We start from the raw sequence: 17,798 nt of genomic DNA, 5'->3' as shown, positions 1-17,798 counted from the left end.
GGGCGCCCCGAATTGGGGGGGGCGGAGGGGGGGGCCCCGGCCCCGGCCCGGGAGGGGGGGGAGGGGGGGGGCCGGGAGGGAGAGGGGGGGGGAAGGGGGGAGGGGCGAAGGGGCCCGCCGGGGGGGGGGCGGCGGCGGCAGCGGAGCCGCGAAGGGGGGGCCCGGGACCCCCCCCCAGCGGGGCTGGAATGAAATATCGGTACGGGGGAGGGGGGGGGCGTGGGGGGGGGTAATTGGGGGGGTGGGGGGCACGGGAGGGGGACAATGGGGGGGGTCAGGGCTCTGGGGGTGCAATGGGGGGGTAACGGGGGTCCAGGTCCCGGGGGGTTGGGGGGGGTTTAAAGTCATTGGGGGGGGAGCAATGGAGGTGTAAGGGGGGGGGGTCAGGGTCCTGGGGGGGTAATGGGGGGGCTTAGGGCCCGGGGGGGGCATGGGGGGGGTAATAGGGGAGTTAATGAAGGGGTTCAGGCTCCTGGGGGGGGGGGGCACTGGGTCCGGGGGGGCATGGGGGTCCAGGTCCCCTAGGGAGGGGGGGCTCAGTTCCCTGGGGGGGTGCATGGGGACACCCAGGTCTGCCCCCTCCCCCCCACCAAGCTTGGGGTGATGGGGGGGGCACAGGTGACCTCCCCCCCGTGTCCCCCCCCCACGCCCTGCAGGAACCTGGGGAAGTCGGGGCTGCGGGTGTCCTGCCTCGGCCTGGGTGAGGGGGGGCACCGGGGGGGGGAAGGGGCAGGGGGGGGCAAGGAAAAATGGAGGGGGACAGGGACAAGGAGGGGGACAAGGACAAGGGGGGGGCAAGGGACAAGGGGGGGGCAAGGAAAAATGGGAGGGGGCAGGGACAAGGGGAGGGGGACAAGGACAAGGGGGGGGGCAAGGAAAAATGATGGGGGACAAGGACAAGGGGGAGGTCAAGGGACAAGGGGGGGCAGGGGAAAAAAGGGGGGGCAAGGGAAAATGGGGGGGACAAGGGGCAGTGGGGGGGGTCTGGAACGTGGGGCTGAGGTCAATGGGGGCAATTGCAGGGAGTGGGAGCAATGGGGGGGGGCAGGTTTTTTTTTTGGGGGGGACCGATTTTTGGGGGGGTTATTCCCAGCTCTGACCCCCCCCTTCCGCCCCCTAAGGTACCCGGGGCACGTTTGGGGCCCAGATCTGCGATGAGGTGAGCCCCCCCCTCCCTAAATTGCATCCCCTCCCCAAATTACCCCCCCCCCATAACTTACCCCCCCCCAGGCAGCAGAGCAGGTGCTGAGCGCCGCCTTCGAGGCCGGAGTGAATTTGTTCGACACTGCGGGGGCTTCGGGCAGGTACGGCCGGGACCCCCCCCTATTGGGGACTCCCCCATATCCCCCCCCCCCCATATTGGAGACTCCCCAGGATCCCATTTTTGGGGGGGGGACAGGACCCAGCCCCCCAGTTTTCTCCTTCCCCCCAGGGCAGAGCAGATGCTGGGCAATGTCCTCAAGAGCAAAGGGTGGAGGTGAGGGGGGGGCACAGTTTATTTTTTGGGGGTGGGGCTGCAGTTGGCGATTTGGGGTCGGCTCTGGGAGGATGCTGGGGGGGAGGCTGGGCGGGAGGGGGGGTCCCCAGGGTGCTTTGGGGCAAGGTTTGGGGTCCAGGGGGGTTGCTATGGGGCTGGGGGGGTCTGTGGGTGCTGACCCCCCCCCTTCAATTATCTCCCCCCCCCCCCCAGGCGCTCCAGCTACGTCATCACCACCAGGATCTGCTGGGGGGGGCAGTGAGTACCCACAATGCACTGCGGGGGGGGGATATGGGGCATAAGGGGGGCGCTGTGGGGGTAGTTATGGGGCAGGTGAGGGGGGGGGCTATGGGGCACACAGGGGGGCATATAGGGCAGGTGGGGGCATCTATGGGGCATGGGGCGGACTATGGGGCAGGAGGTTGGTTATGGGGCAGGAGGGGGGCTATGGGGCAGGAGAGGGGCTATAGGGCACAAATGGATGTTTATGGGGCTGGTGCGAGGGGCTATGGGGCGGGGGGGGCTATGGGGCAGGGGGGGTTATGGGGCACAAAGGGGTGTCTATGGGGCAGGAGGGGGGCTATGGAGCAGCAGGGGTCGGTGTGGGGCAGCCGTGGGGTGACGCCGTCTCCCCCCCATCTCCCAGGGCCGACCGGGGGCTCTCACGGAAACACGTCCTGGAGGGTGAGCCGTGGGGCAGGGCGGTGCCGTGGGGCAGGGCGGCGCCGTGGGGCAGCCTGTCTGTCTGTCTGTCTGTCTGTCTGTCCGTCTGTCCGTCCACCTGTCCGTCCGTCCGCCCCCAGGCCTCCGGGGCTCCCTCCAGCGGCTGCAGCTCGACTACGTCGACGTCGTCTTCGCCGGGCCCCGCCCGGGCCCCGCCCAGACTGAAGGTAGGCCCCGCCCGCAGCCGCAGACCGCACCCACTTAGGCCCCTCCCTCCTCCTTAAGCCCCGCCCCTCGCCCACCCCCCAGGCCCCACCCTCGCCCCTCCCCAGTCCCTATGGGCTCCCAAAGCTCAGGCCCCGCCCCCTCAACCCCACCCCTTTGGGCCCCACCCCCTCAACCCCACCCATTTAGGCCCCGCCCCCATCGGACCCCACCCCCTTAGGCCCCGCCCCCTTAGGCCCCGCCCCTCACCTCTCTCTCTTCGCCCCACAGGGCCCGACCCGACCCTGCGCCTCCTGCGGCTGGAAGGTACCGGGGGGAGGAGGGGGGCAGCCGGGACCCCCGTAGCCCCCCTGGGCCCCGTGACCCCCCCCCCCCAGCCCCCTCCCGACCCCGTAGCACCCCCAGCCCCCCCCCGACACCCTCAGTAGGCTCCAGAGTGAACGCCCCGGGGCCGTGTCCCCCCCAGAGGCCGTGCGGGCGCTGAGCGACGCCGTGGAGCAGGGGCTGGCCCTCTACTGGGGCACCGCGGGCTGGGGGCCCGCCGACGTCATGGTGGGTCTCGGGGGGGGTGGGGGGACACGGGGGGGACATGGGGACACGGGGGGGACACAGGGACATGGGGGGACACAGGGACATGGGGGGGACACGGGGGGGACATGGGGGGGACAGGGGGATGGGGGCATGGGAGTGGGGGACATGGGGGGTACACAGGGAGGGGGGGTGACGTGGGGACATGGGGGACGTTGGGACATATGGGACGGTGGGGACATGGAGGGGACATGGGGACATTATGGGGACATATGGGCTGGGGGGGGCATGGGGGGGACACATGGGACTGGAGGGCAGGGGGGAAACTGGGGGGGGACAAGGGAGGACATGGGGATGGGGGGGTATGGGGCTATAGGGGATGGGGGGCCATATTGGGGGCCCTGGGGCCATATGGGGGCGGGGGGGACCATGGGGGGGGGTCACAGGATCCTGAGGGGGGGGGTCAGGCGGTGACAGCCCCCCCCCCCCCCCCAGGAGGCGTACGCGGTGGCCCGGCAGTGCAACCTGGTGGCCCCGGTGTGCCAGTGGGCGGAGCTACCGCCGGAGCCCCGCCTCTTCCGGCAGATCGGTGGGGGGGGGGCGGCACACGTGGGGGGGGCACACGTGAGGGGTCTGTGGGGTGGGGGGGGTTCTATGGGGTGGGGGCACCCATAGGGGATCTCTGGGATGGGGGCTATGGAGTGGCGGCTCTATGGGGTCAGGGGCACATGGGGGGGTTGGGCAGGGGGTTTCTGTGGGGTGGGGGCTCATAAGGGGGGCTGTGGGGTGGGGGGGGCTGTGGGGCAGTTCTAGGGGGTGGGGGTATATGGGGGGGTCTATTGGGTGGGGGTTCTATGGGGTCAGAGGCACACGGGGGGGTTGGGGAGGGGGTTTCTGCAAGGAACTCTATGGGGTGGGGGCGCGGGGGGGGGCCAAGGGTGGGGGTCTGGGGGTTTGGGGCCGTGGGTTTGGGGTCCGGGCTCACCCCGTGCGCCCCCAGGCCTGGGAGCCGTCACCTGGTCCCCGGTGGCCCCCAGCCCAGATGAGGAGCTGCTGCCCCACGGCGCTCCCCCAGGCAAGGTAAGGCCCCCCCGGTGTCCCCTATGTCCCCCCCGTGTCCCCAGTGTCCCCCCCCGTGTCCCCAGTGTCCCCCCCCGTGTCCCCAATGTCACCCCCGATGTCCCCAGGGCCGCCAGGTGGAGGAGCTGCAGCCGCTGGCCCAGCGCCTGGGGTGCTCCGTGCCGCAGCTGGCCATAGGTGGGGGGCACGGGGGGGGACATGGGGACACTGGGGACATGGGAACGTGGGGGGGGGCATGGGGGATACGGGGGGGACATGGGAGGGACATGGGGATACAGGAACAAGAGGGGTCATGGGGATGGCGGGGGGATGTGGGGACATGGGGGGGCATGGGGACACAGGGAGGTCACGATGTCACATGGGGACGCTGTGGGGGGGACACGGAGGGCTCATGACGTCACACGGGGACACTGGGGGGGGGGGGGCACATGGCGACACGGGGGGGGTCTCACCGTGTCCCCCTCAGCCTGGTGCCTGCGTGCCGAGGGGGTCAGCGCGGTGCTGCTGGGGGCCGCCAGCCCCGAGCTCCTCCGCGAGCAGCTGCGGGCCCTGCAGGTGAGGCTGGGGGGGGGGGCGGCCCCCTCCCCATTATCCCTCCCCATTACTCCCCTCCTAATTACCCTCCCCCTAATTAACCCCTCCTAATTACCCCCCTCCCCCCCCCCCAGGTGCTGCCCCTGCTCTCCCCCTCCCTCCTGCAGGAGCTGCAGGGCCTCCTAGGGGCCGATTAGGCCACGCCCCCTCTCACCTGATTGGTCTGATCCTGCATGAGCCCCGCCCCTCCTCTGGGGCTGGGCCACGCCCCCTGCCGCGGGGCTCTCCCCCCTCCGCTGGAGGGGGGCATGGCTCAGCGCCGCAACCAATCCCAGCCCCGGACTGACGCGCGGGGGCGGAGCCAGCAGGCGGAGCCCCCGCCCACTTCTGGGAGCCGCGGTGACCGAGAGCAATAATCCAGCCCCGCCCCTGCACGCCGCGTGGGGGGCGGGCGTCGAAGCACAAGCCCCGCCCCTTCTCCCCTCTCCCCACCAATCGCAGCGCTTCCAGTCAGGGGAGGGGCCGCGATTGGCTCCTCCCCCTTGGCCCCCCGAGAAGGGGGGTGGCAATAAAGTGGCTTTTCCCAAGGGGGTGCGGCCGTGGTGGTGACGGACCCTGTGACAGTCCTGAGGTGTGTGTGGGGGGGGGGGGGGACACGAGGTCTGGGGACCCTTGGGGGGAGGGGGGCTCTTGGGGTTGGTTGGGGGGGGCTGAAGGGGCCCCAGGGGTGTTGGGGGGAGGACTTGAGGGGGAGGGGGCAGGGCTGGGGGGTCCTGGAGGCTTTTGGGGGGCAGTCTAGGGGCCCTTGGGGGGTTTGGCGGCGCTTTGGCAGGGGTGCTGAAGATGTCTGGGGGTCTCTCAGGGGTTTCAGGGGGGGCTGGGTGATTTGGGGGAATCTGGGAGGGCCCTGGGGGTTCTGGGGAATCCTGGGGGGGGGGTTGGAGGGGTCCTGGAGGCATTTGGGGGGCCCGAAGGGGCTCTTGGGGGGGTTGGAGGAGCCATGAGGGGATTCGAGAGGGTCCTGGGGATGCTTTGGGGACACGGAGAGGTTGGGGGGGGCTGGGTGTTTTGTGCGGGGGCCTGAAGGGGGCCTAGGAGGAGTTGGGGCGCACTTGAGGCAGTTGGGGAGGTCCTGGGGGTGTTTAGGGGCGCTCTGGAAGATGGTTGGGTGGCCAGGGGGTGTTTGGGGGGAGCCCTGAGGGGTTTTGGGGGGGGGCCCCTGGGGTTGTTTGGGGGGTACCTTTTTGGGGTCCCCAGGCTCCGGAGGCGCCTCAGGCTTCCCGCCCTCGCTGAGGCGGCAGCTCTCAGCCAATCAAGGTGCGGGTGCTGCCCGCCCCGCTTCCTGAGTGGCTGCCGCTTCCCGCCTCCAGCCATCACCAGCCAATCAGGGGCGAGGGTTTTCCCGCCCATCGCCCCCTCCGTCGCTTTCCCTCCTCTCCCAAATGGCGGCGCTCACGGGCCGCGGCTGAGGCGCTGAAGAGCCGCCGCCGCCTCGTCCAGGCGTCGCAGCCCTGCTGCAGCCTCCCCGGCCGGCCCAGTAACCCGTTTTCACCCGTTTTTGGCCTTTTTCTGCCGGTGTTCTTCTTTGCTTTGGTTGTGGGGCCCAGGGGGCAGCGCTGTGAGCAGAGGCGTCCCCTCACGGAGGCTTTCCCCAGACGCGCGGCCGCCATTTTGAGGCCGGAGAGGTGCCGCTGGTTTGCATTTGTATTCCCTTTACAGTTGCCCTCCCCCAGAAATAAGGCCGGGGGTGGTCTCTGGCTGAGGGGGGGCCGCTAAAATGCGTGCAGAAGCCAGCGTTTGGGGAATTGGAAAGCTCTGACAACCCGAATGTGCTGGGTTTGGTCGTGAGCCGCAGGCTGTGGTGCGTGGCTAAGCCCCATTTGTCGTTTTGGTGAGTGAAAAGCTGAGAAAGGCAGAGAGGGAGCGGGTGAGAAAGGAGGTCACGTTCTGCTTGGGGTGGTTTTCTTTGCTTTTGCTTGTCCTGGGTAATTTGTGGCTGCGTTTGCCGGCTGCCACAGCTGCTCCTCCCCGTGCCCGTGCAGGGCAGCCCCAGCCTTGGGGAGCCAAAAGTTGTGATTGTGGGGGAGGAAAACAGAAACCAAAACCTGTCTCTGCCATCTCCAGCCCTCCGTGTCCATACCCAGCACCAACTCTTCTGGAGCTTTTCCCAGTCAGCAATGAGTGTGTGAGAAACACTCCGTAGCCAATAACTTAGGCTCAGGCGAGGATCTCAGTGAAGTAGCAATTTATTCGCGATTGCAATGGCGGGCGCCCCACAAGCAGGAGAGAGCGCGTCTACTAGTTCCAAAACACAGTTTATATACCTTTTGATGGCAGGACCCTCCCCTGTTTCCCCACTGAGTGGGTAATCCAGATCCACAATCTATCTAATGCTTCACAAACAATGCATGGCCTTCAGTCGCTGGCCTGTTAAATTTCAAATTTCTTTTGACATTTTTACTGCTTGAAGTGGTCGTGCTTCTTCACTTATCTGACTTGACACCGTGATTTTCACCTAATTGTCCTAAGGAGTCTGATTGTCTGCATTTTACAAGGTCGCCTGCTAAACTTTCTTATCACTGTAAGCATATCTCAGTACCACATTCCCTCCTTCTAAACAACGTAACTCTGCAAAAACACTTCAATTCCCACAAGTGGAAAAGCCCTTTCTTGACCCATTTTGCCTCCACCGAACAGGGCTTTGCTTGGCAGTAGGAATACGTAGAGAAATGTTCAGGATGCGCAACCATTTTCCCTACAAGGGATAGGGGGGTGGGGGAGGTTTCCACATGCTGCTGGTGGCGTCGGTGTCTTTGCGCCTGGGTTGGTGCAGTGACGCTGGGGTTAAAAAATGATGTTGAAGAACTGCAGCAGGTGACCTGCAGCAGGTGAGAGGTTTGTGCTGTGTTGTGTGATTTTGAGGGAAAAACTTTCCGAAAGCCCAGCACGTGGCTGGGTGTGCCCTCAGTGCTGCTGATGGGCTCCCTGGGGGCAGTGGGGAGCTTCTCTGGGTCCTGGGGGTCCCTGGGGACAGCAGGACCCCTGTGTGGTGGTGGCAGGACGTGGTGTCTGCCCCCAGTTCTGGGCCCGTTCCTGCCCCAGACCATGGGTGAGTGTCCTGAGGTCCCTGTCCCCGGTGTCCCAGCCCACCTGGGTCCCTCGAGGGCTGCACTGCCCTCGTGTGTCAGCAGTTTGGGGTCACCCAACTGGGAGGTGCTGGGGGAAGCTGTGGTCGCTGGAGCCGTTGGGGTGGGTGACACAGCTGTGCTGTGGCCAGGCAGGGTGACAGCGTCGCCAGCGTCACCAGGCGCTGGTCCCACCTCAGCTGTGCTCCCGGACACCTCCCAGCCTGCAGGTCCCTGGGTTCGGGTTTAGGGTTAGGGTAGAGGTTAGTGCTAGGGGTAGTGGTTTGGGAAAGGGGTTGAGGGGCAAAGTTCTGGGTTGGGGATTATGGTTTGTGATTATTTCTTCGGGATTTAGAGTTGGAGTGCAAGAATACGGGTTAAGTTTGGGGTTTATGCATGGGGTTAAGTGTTAGGGTGAAAGGCTTGAGTTCTGTTTTGGCATTGAGGGATGGCAGGTATCCTTAGGGGAGGGGTTAGAAGGTGTAGGATTGGGTTTTTGGTTGAGATTATGGGTAGGGCTTCCTGTTGGAGGTTAAGGTTTATGGTTTGGGTTTAGGCATGTTTTTTGGATTTGGGGTTATTTTGAGTTTGGCCTTTGGGTTAGCAGTTAGGGTTGAGGGACAGTAGGGACTGGGACAGTTAAGAACGAAACGTGACGGGTGAGCTCATAGAAGGAACCATTCTGGCACTGGAGCCACGGCCCCAGCGCTGGCGAACTTGATACGGAGCCATCTTGCGCCCTCTGCCCCCCAGGGGAAATCTTAGGTTGACTTCTTAAATGTTTTGCAGCCTGGAAGTTATCCCCAGAAGGTAGACACGCGCACACCCCCCAAAACGAGATGCCCATCTCCTCCGTGGTGCTGAGGCAGCAGCACGTGGAGAGCAAGAGACTGGGCTCCGGTCCTTCAGCCATGGTTCAGGTAAGCCAGCACTAAACGCCCCTTTCCTATTTCCTGGAGGAAAGAGCCTATTTCGTCCTTTCTTCTCTCCCGTCACTTGGTGTCTGAGCAAATTGCTCCCGCTCTGCTCTCCCAAAGTGGCCAGCAGTGAGAAGAGGAGGGAGGGAGGGCTGAGAGGGTGTCAAGATGAGAACATCCTTGCTCCATCTCTCAGAGCAGGGAAGCGCCCGGACGAGGCAGGAGGGGGCACTGCCACGGCAGAAGGGGAGAAGCCAGCACAGAGGAAGAGCTTTTCCAGGAGAACTGAGGGGGGAGAAACAGAGCTCCTCCACCTGCTGCTCCTCGTCCTCCCCTGCCCCAAGAGGTGCTTGAGAGAGCCTTCTGCCACTGGGATGAGGATCTGGGGGGAGTCGAGGCAAAATGAAGACAGGAGGCCTCAGGGGGAGCATTAAGAAAGCCGCTGGCGCGCGTGGCGTGAGCGACCCCCGAGCAGAGCAGTGCTGTGGGCTGGCAGCAGCCTGGAAATAGGCGAGGAAAAGATTTGTGCCCTCAACTCTGCCACTTCCCTCGGGGCTGATGAGGAAAAAGCACTCACCAGAAAGGGTGCAGAGGGCTGCGAAAACACAGTCAAGAAACAGAGCAAAAAGAAATACGAGCAGGTCTGGGAGAAAAAGACAGAGAGAAATGTCGAGGGAAGACAGAAAGCTAAGTAAGGTTAGAGGGTTAGCAGCAAATGGTAGCTGATTCTTTGCTGGGAGTTTCAGATGCGGGGCTCAGGGGCAGAAGCATTCAGTCCTTGGACTAAGCTGACCACCAAAGCCTGCAATTTGCCATCAAAAGCCACCGATGAGCCTTTACCCAAACAAGGCTAGCCATCAAAAGTTGAAATTCTTGAGCAATAGAATCCCCCTCAAACCCAAGTGAGTCTGAAGTGCCGCAATTGCTGTACAGAATTTTACTTGACAAGCAGAAGCACTTGGAAAAATCATTTTAACTTGCAGGTTCCGTTGTGAAAGCGTCCAGCAGGATGGAAATGGTGCTGTCTTTTTCTCCCCAGCTGCCGTCGCATCCTCTCCTTTCCCCTCCAGGGATGTGCAGGTTTTCTCCACGTTGCTCTGAGGGCAGCTTCCCAGCTCTTGTCCCAGCAAGGGGAGGTTCCTGGCCATGGAGGCCGTGGAGAAGGTCCCTCAGCTGGAAACATCGTTGTGTTTTCCTCCACTGTCTCGCCGTCCGCTGTCAGATGGATTTCTGTGAAGGGAGTGAGACTCTGAGCAAAAACTGCTACAGGTTTTTGGGGCTCTTTGCCCACACGCGGACCCCGCGGATGGCTTCAGGTCCCGCCGTTTCCCTCCCTCTGCTCACCCCATCCCCAGACCCGGCCAGCAGCAGGGTTCAGCTCTGCCAGGCCCACCCACAAAGCCCCTCTCTTCCCACCCGGCCTGGAAACCAGCACCCAGCTGCAAACACACACTCTCCTCTCGGGCCAAGAGCAGCCTCCTGCTTCGTTAGGCCTTCTAAATGCTGCCAAATAACGTGGCCTGCTGTGTCTGCGTGGCAACAGAAGGGAACTTGAGGGACTTGAGGCTAGCCATGGAGGAGCCCAAGGTTCCTCTTGGATCGAGCCAACCCCCGGCTCCAAACTGAGATCTTGTTGGAGAGGCCCCACTGTCCCCAGAACTACTTGCCTCCAAGGCTTGAGCCCCCAAAGGAACAGGGATGTGGATCACACACCTGTTTTGCCACCTCTGACGGCGTTCTTGCAGCTCTGAGCAATCAAAGCTCGGCTCACCGGGGACTGGGTGGCGGCGGCGGGAGCCTGGGTTTGAGCTCTGGCAGCTGAGGATGCACAGAGCTGGCCTCCTGGTGCTTGGTGCTTGCTGTTGAGCAAACCTGGCCCCCTGGTCCGTCAGTGTTCCACCAATAGAGGTTTTGCTGGGCTCCTCAGGTGGTCTGGCTCTCATAGGATAAGGGCACAGCTCCAAGGACAAAGGTTTGAACTTTGGCATTTTCTGCTTCTTGGGCGGACTGGCTCTACTACCTTTGGCAATGGCGTGCAGGGCCTGAAGAGGAGCTTCGGTGGTTGATGTTGAGCAGAGCTGGCCTCCTGGTGCATGTCTGTCCCAGTGGGAGAGGCATCGCTGGGCTCCTTGGGCAGGCTGGCTCTCTTACCTACGGGCAGCGGCGTTGAGAGCCTGGGCAGGAGCTTTGCTTCTTGAAGTTGCGCAGAGCTGGCCCCCTGGTGTATCTGTGTCCCAGAAACAGAGGGGTCGCTGGGCTCTTTGGGCAGGCTGGCACTCACATGTACAGCGCACGGCGTCGGGAGCCTGGGTTTGAGCTTTGGCATTTGCAGTTTTGAAGAGCTGGCCCCCTGGTCCGTCTGTGTCCCAGTAGTAGCGGTGTCGTCGCTGGGCTCCTGAGGCAGGCTGCCCTCCGAGCTCGGCAGGGACAGCATGGGCACGATGGGTGTTTCTAGCGCGCCTGGGGCTTTCTGAGATTCGGGGCGCTTCACTCGCTCCGTCTCTGGCAGGGCTTCCAGGCTGGCTAGCTTCCTGACTTCAGGAGGGGCTTTTGCTGCTTTTTGGCCCTTGCTCTCCTGACATTTTCCACATCTTTCAGCCTTTGCCCGGCCCTGGTCTTGCACCGGTTGCTGTTTTGGGCTCTTGTTTCCATTTCCTCCTGGGCTCTGTTTTGGGCGCAGTTCCTGTCTGCAGCTGGTTGTGCAAAAGCTCCTTTATGGCAGGAGGCAGCTTGGGCATCAGCGGCAGCCTGCCGAAAGGACAGAGCCAAAAGAATTCCTCCACCTGCACGACAGGAAGGGTGGCAGTTCAGGCCGTTTCTCTGGAATCGGCAAGGAGAGATGTCAGAAGCACATTTCCATGACTCTGCTGTACCCGGGACACGCCGGGTGCTGAGGCCTCCTCCTGCGCTGTCCCAGGGGCCGCTGTGCTCCCCTCCCAGCCTCCATCTGCAGGGGCCTCGGCCCTCCTTGGCACCAGCCTCAGCCGGCTCAATCTTAGGCCGTGACGTGGTTTGGGGGCCAAGTTCTGGCAGAGAGGAGCTGGGTACAGCCAATTTGGGGTGTTTTGGATCCCCGACCTCCTGCAGCACCCAGGGACAGGCACCTTGGGCACCTCACATACCAGGGCTCCATTTTGGAGGCCCGGAGACAAGAGGCTGTGCTGAGCTGGCATGAAGCTGTGGCACAAGAGGAGCCAGCAGCCGCTTTGTATCTCTCACCTTGGCTGGAAGACAACACAGCCCGTTCCTTCTCCTGCCTGTCATCCCTGCGGGCCTTGAGACGCTCCCCGGGTGATAGCTGGGGCGCTTTGTCCATTATATAGCTGGCAAAAGAAGAGATCGGCGTGACCCAGGGCACCACCACTCCCCACGCTCACCCGCTCACGGACACATTTGGCAAGGAGCAAACGCTACCGAGCCCGAGCAGCGGCCACAGCCACAAACATACTCACTCGGGGAAGATGATGACGCGGCCAGAGAAGGTCAGGGAGGCCACAGCTGACACCCGGGACACCACCATGTCCATCAGCTGGGGAACCTGCAGGGGAGGAGCAAGGAGATGGCAAATGTCCTCTGCCTGGCCTCCGCTCGGTCCTGGAGGAGCCCAGGGCAGCGGGAGCCGGCAGGACCGCAGCTCTTGGCCACCCCAAGAGGCTGGCCAAGAGCTCCAAGCCAAGAGGTCTTGCTGGGCCAAGGGCAAGCATTGCTGCTGCCCCTGTGTGAGGCTGCCCAGGCCGTGGGGAAAACAAAACCCTCACCTTGAAAAGAGCCTTCTGAAGGCTCTCCTGTTCTGACAGGCTCTCCAAGAAGTCACGATAGAACTTGATTTCTACCCTCGTGCCTTCGATGAGGAGCACCCCAATGTCCTTCAGGACGAGAGCGATGTTCTCCCCATTCCCCAGGCTGCGAGAGATGAGGGACGTGGTGCCTTGGATGCAGCTCTCCACCTTCTTCCAGGACACGGAGGCAGCTGCAGCCACCTCAGGGAATTGGAGGGGCTCCAGCTCCTTATGGCCTGGAAAACGACACGAGAGGGATGGAGTCGGTCACCAGCGGCCCTTCCCCGCGTGTTCCCCAGTGCTGCTCATGGCAGTCGTCACCCAGAAAGGCTTCGGTTTGGGACCTGCTCCGTGCAGGCGACGCTTTGCTTCTGAGAAGCACCTGAGATCCATGCAGCAAGGGATTCCTGCACCCTCTTACCTGGCAGGTACTCCTTGTCGGCTGTGAGGCTGTGGGCAACGATGAGGTTCCTGGCCAGGCGGAACGTGGGCCACTGCACCGTAAGGGACTTGTTCCCAACCTCGACCCGTTTAGAAACAACGGCAAAGCAGCCAAGAGTGGGAATTCGGACGCCCTGCAAGTGGCAGAGAACGGAAGGGCCGAAGGTTAAGGATCAGCCGGAGGTGGTCTCATCCAGGAACGGTGCTTCGGGCCCTGCTGTGCACTTCCCGCTGTTGGGAGCCAGGCTGAGGGGACCCAGGGGCTTCCAGCAACTGGGGTCAGCCCTGAGATACCACACCAACCTACCAGAAGCAACACCGCACTTGTGCGATACCTATGGGTCTCTTGGTGGGGCCTTTTGGGGTGGGGAACAAGGGCGACGTAGGTGCCAACCCACCTGGCGCAGCTGGAGGTGCTCCCGGATGTAGGCTGACACAGCATCCCAGACACACAATCTCTCTGGAAGGCAAGGAAAATCAGGTCACGTGCTGCTTCTGGTGGCTGCCAGCCTTCCAGCACCCCCACCCCCGTGTTTTGGTGGCAGAGGAAAAGAGCCGTCACATCTCCGTCCCCAAACGGAGACCCCCCGAGTTGACCACAGAGCCAGGTCCTCCCCACAGAAAGCCCCAGACGGGGCTCAGCCGCGCTCCTGTAGTGCTGGGGGTGCTCGCACCTTGGTCACTGACGCTTCATATCGCAGAGACGTGCTCCATAGCACTGTTCTCCCAGCAGTCTAACGTGGTCCACCTGGTGCGAGCAGCTTGCTCCTTGCTGGCATCAGCCACCTGGGAGCTCCTCCTGCCCGAACGTCTCGGTACCGCTGGCGCAGGACCCATCGCGCAGCCTCTTGTCGATGGCCGTGTCGCGGTGACATCGTGGTGACGCGGGCAGTGCTGGCTGCTGCCCGCGGTGACGGCGGCACCAACAGGCTGCTGCCTGCCCAGGCACCTCTGTGCTGGGGGGAGGACGTCAAAGAGTCGGAGGAATCGGAGGAGTCACGCAATCGAGTCCTAAAATTGGAGAAATTGGAATCATAGGAACAGAATCGCGGAATGGCAGAAATGGCAGAATAGGAGAAATCCCAGAATCCTAGAATTAGAGACATCAGAGCAGCCTCAGAAGTGGAATCGTAGGTGGAGGGAGATTGGTGGGACCTGAGGGGGGGAGGGCGTGGAGCCATGGGGGACACTGGGACATATGGGACTGGGGGGACATCTGGACACGGAGGGGACGTGGGACACGTGGGGACATGGGGGGGACTTGGGGCTGGGGTGGGACATGGGATTTGGGGATGCCTAGATGTGGTAGGGACAGCGGGGGCTCGAGGGGATATGGAGGGGACGTATGGGAGTGGGGGGACATTGGGACATACGGGACTGGGGGAACGTGGGGTGTTTTGGTGGAGGGAGGTCTGCAGGAGGTGTTTGGGGAGGCTTGCGGGGGGGCTTGAGAGGATTGGGGGCTCCTGGTGGATTGTGGGGGGGAGCTGAGGGGGCCCTGGCAGGTTTCTGGAGGGAGTTTGGGGGTGCAGGGGGGTGTTATGGGTGTCTGGGGGGGTGGAGACTCTGGTGAAGGGTTGGGGGGGATGGGGTGGCCGGGGGGTGTTTGGCGGGGCTCTGGAGGATTTTCTTGTGGGGGTGTTGTGGATGGGGACTTGAGGTGTTGGGGGGAACCCTGAGGGTGTTTGGGCGGAGCCGGGGGGGCTGAGTCAGTTGTTTTCCAAGCCACAGGAATGCCGACTTGGCTCAAGTTAGCTCAAGTTCCAGCAGAACTGAAGGGCGACAGACAGCGCGATGTTTCTAATAACGAGATGCTTCAACAGAAGAGAGGGTCGACAGATCACAAGATGTCGTCTATTTTGTCCTCATTATTATAACCACAAGATTTACTCTATCCTAAAGTGAGTTTATACAATGGCATTCCCCCCTTTTCTGGACAATCTAGTAAATTCTTTTACTTAATACGAAAATTTGTCTTCCCGCTCTTTATGATATGTTCCCCATAGCTTGCCATGCACGTTTGTGGAGGAAGCTAACATGGACATGCGTTGTAACAACTTCCAATTCCGAACAAGCAATGCAAAAGACAGTATTAAACTTATACCAACTAATAGGAATAAAACAATACTTGGGTGTCTCGAGGTGTTCAAAATCCCAGTTGCAGTTGGCGACCATCCAGAGTGTATCCCATCAGTTGTGATTTGGGTCTTGTTTTACTCTCTGCAAAACTCTGCTTACTTCCTTTGTCTCATGATGGCCGGTGATTAGAGTCTTCTCTCCATTTTCCTGAATGCCTTTTAAAATTGTAGTAACTTACGATCCATTGTGGTGTTAGACTTGATCAGCTGGTGGGATACCCCTGGTGCCAAATAGAGAAAGTCACAGCCAACGGTTCTGACAGTTACAAAGAGAAAAGTTAGCGTGAGGTTTGCTACGGAGAGTTCTGTTCTCCTTATCTACTTCTACAAAATCACAAGCAGTTCTTAAACACGCACAGCCTTGACCAATATACACGAGCACATTCTGGCACTGGAGCCACAGCCCCAGCGCTGGCGAACTTGATACGGAGCCATCTTGCGCCCTCTGCCCCCCAGGGGAAATCTTAGGTTGACTTTTTAAATGTTTTGCAGCCTGGAAGTTGTCCCCAGAAGGTAGACACGCGCACACCCCCCAAAACCAGATGCCCATCTCCTCCGTGGTGCTGAGGCAGCAGCACGTGGAGAGCAAGAGACTGGGCTCCGGTCCTTCAGCCATGGTTCAGGTAAGCCAGCTCTAAACACCCCTTTCCTATTTCCTAGAGGAAAGAGCCTATTTCGTCCTTTCTTCTCTCCCATCGCTTGGTGTCTGAGCGAATTGCTCCCACTCTGCTCTCCCATCAAAAGTTGAAATTCTCGAGCAATAGAATCCCCCTCAAACCCAAGTAAGTCTGAAGTGCCGCAATTGCTGTACAGAATTTTACTTGACAAGCAGAAGCACTTGGAAAAATCATTTTAACTTGCAGGTTCCGTTGTGAAAGCGTCCAGCAGGATGGAAATGGTGCTGTCTTTTTCTCCCCAGCTGCCGTCGCATCCTCTCCTTTCCCCTCCAGGGATGTGCAGGTTTTCTCCACGTTGCTCTGGGGGCAGCTTCCCAGCTCTTGTCCCAGCAAGGGGAGGTTCCTGGCCATGGAGGCCGTGGAGAAGGTCCCTCAGCTGGAAACATCGTTGTGTTTTCCTCCACTGTCTCGCCGTCCGCTGTCAGATGGATTTCTGTGAAGGGAGTGAGACTCTGAGCAAAAACTGCTACAGGTTTCTGGGGCTCTTTGCCCACACGCAGACCCCGTGGATGGCTTCAGGTCCCGCCGTTTCCCTCCCTGGGTTTGAGCTTTGGCAGCTGATGCACAGAGCTGGCCCCCTGGTGTGTCGGTGTCCCAGTAGTAGAGGCATCGCCTGGCTCCTTGGGTGGTTTGGCTCTAATACCTATAGGCAACAGCGTGTATAGGGCCTGGGTAGGAGCTTTTGTGGTTGAAGATGTACACAGCTGGCCCCTTGGGCGGTCTGTGTCCCAGAAGTAGAGGGGTCGCTGGGCTCCTTTGGCAGGCTGGCGCTCATACCTATAGGCAACGGTGTGAAGAGCCTGTGTACGAGCTTTGGTGGTTGAAGATGAGCAGACGTGGCCCCTTTGTGTCGCAGAAGTCAAGGGGTCGCTGGGTGCCTTGGGCAGGCTGGCTCTAATACCTACAGGGCACGGCACTGGGAGCCTGGGTTTGAGCTTTGGCATTTCGCCATTGGAAGAGCTGGCCCCCTGGTGTGTCACTGTCCCAGAAGCAGAGGGGTCCTTGGAATTGGATGCTTCCTCCAGAAGAGATCGGCGTGAGCCAGGGCACCACCACTGCCCCCGATCTCACGGAGACACTTTGACGTTGCCATAGAGTCACTGTCCTTAAGGACCGTCCTGGGAAGTGGGCGACAAAGAAGCCCAGGCCTCGATGGGAAGCAGGCGTTGCTTCCCATCCACCTCCCTGGCTGGGCACTCATGGGTGCAAGGGCAAATGCTACCGAGCCCGAGTAGCGGCCACAGCCGCAAAGATGCTCACTCGGGGAAGATGGTGACACAGTCAGAGAAGGTCAGGGAGGCCACGGCTGACACCGGGGACACCACCATGTCCATCAGCTGGGGGACCTGCAGGGGATGAGCATGAAGATGGCAAATGTCCTCTGCCTGGCCTCCACTAGGTCCTGGAGGAGCCCAGGGCAGCGGGAGCCGGCAGGACCGCAGCTCTTGGCCACCCCAAGAGGCTGGCCAGGAGCTCCAACCCAAGAGGTTGGAATCTGAACCCTCTGACGATGTTCTTGCAGCTCCGGGCAATCAAAGCTCGGGTCACCGTGGATGGGGTGATGGCGTCGGTAGCCTGGGTTTGAGCTTTGGCATTTCGCGTTTGCAAGAGCTGGCCCCCTGGTCTGTCAGGGTCCCAGTAGCAGAGGCGTCGCTGGGCTCCTTTGTTGCCTTCATTGGCAGTGGCGACCTGGTTCAGGAACGGCACGGCGACCAACCGCAGGCCGCTCGGGCCATCAGCTCACGGACGCCAATGTGGTCGATGGCAAATGGCGTTTATTGCTGAGTTGCACAGTGTTATATAGCTTGGGTTCACAACGACACTTGCGTCTGCTTCCATCATAAACTACACGCTATTGCCTATGAAGGGAGGGGCTCTAGCTTTCCGTACAGCGCGATATCTTTGGGCTGCCAGACCCTAACTACCTACATTTCCCCCCTCCCTATGTGTAACTAAATTAGCTTAAATATAACAATCAAAAAAACTCTGCTCCTGTCTTAGTTCTATGCTTTACAACAATCTTAGGACGTAGATATCGTAGCTTGAATAAAAAGCATAAGGCACAATAAACAGGAGAAAACTAGGGGGTAACTGGTCATAATGGGGTGTAACTTGGGATAACTGGGGATAACACTGAGTAAATACACTCTGAGCAGTTGCTGGTGTTCTGCCAACATGATGTTAACTTTCTCTAGCTGGCTTTTAACAGAGGAC

The 17,798-nt window shown here is 61.2% G+C and overlaps 1 protein-coding gene across 2 annotated transcripts; it reads left to right on the top strand.

Annotated features, from left to right (window-relative positions):
• The first annotated feature begins 109 nt into the window (after nt 1-109).
• KCNAB3 (potassium voltage-gated channel subfamily A regulatory beta subunit 3) lies at nt 110-17,571 on the top strand. Of its 2 annotated transcripts, XM_084501857.1 has the most exons (18): nt 110-199; nt 657-700; nt 1,122-1,159; nt 1,231-1,304; nt 1,433-1,477; nt 1,691-1,735; nt 2,124-2,161; nt 2,281-2,367; nt 2,636-2,671; nt 2,832-2,917; nt 3,389-3,482; nt 3,894-3,973; nt 4,081-4,150; nt 4,440-4,528; nt 4,642-5,138; nt 8,422-8,552; nt 15,400-15,530; nt 15,771-17,571. In XM_084501857.1, the coding sequence occupies exons 1-15, from the start codon at nt 189-191 to the stop codon at nt 4,702-4,704; spliced, it is 900 nt and encodes a 299-aa protein (XP_084357983.1). In that variant the 5' UTR covers nt 110-188; the 3' UTR covers nt 4,705-5,138; nt 8,422-8,552; nt 15,400-15,530; nt 15,771-17,571. The 2 variants fall into 2 exon arrangements, with proteins under 2 accessions (XP_084357983.1, XP_084357984.1); XM_084501858.1 differs by lacking the exons at nt 4,081-4,150; nt 8,422-8,552; nt 15,400-15,530; nt 15,771-17,571 and having other exon boundaries at nt 4,642-4,834.
• Nucleotides 17,572-17,798: the final 227 nt, after the last annotated feature.

This window comes from Aythya ferina, assembly GCF_964211825.1.
Source record: "Aythya ferina genome assembly, chromosome: 34".
Lineage (NCBI taxonomy): Eukaryota > Metazoa > Chordata > Aves > Anseriformes > Anatidae > Aythya > Aythya ferina.
Note: the sequence above shows the minus strand (reverse complement) of the source record. Positions and strands in the feature narration are given on the sequence as shown.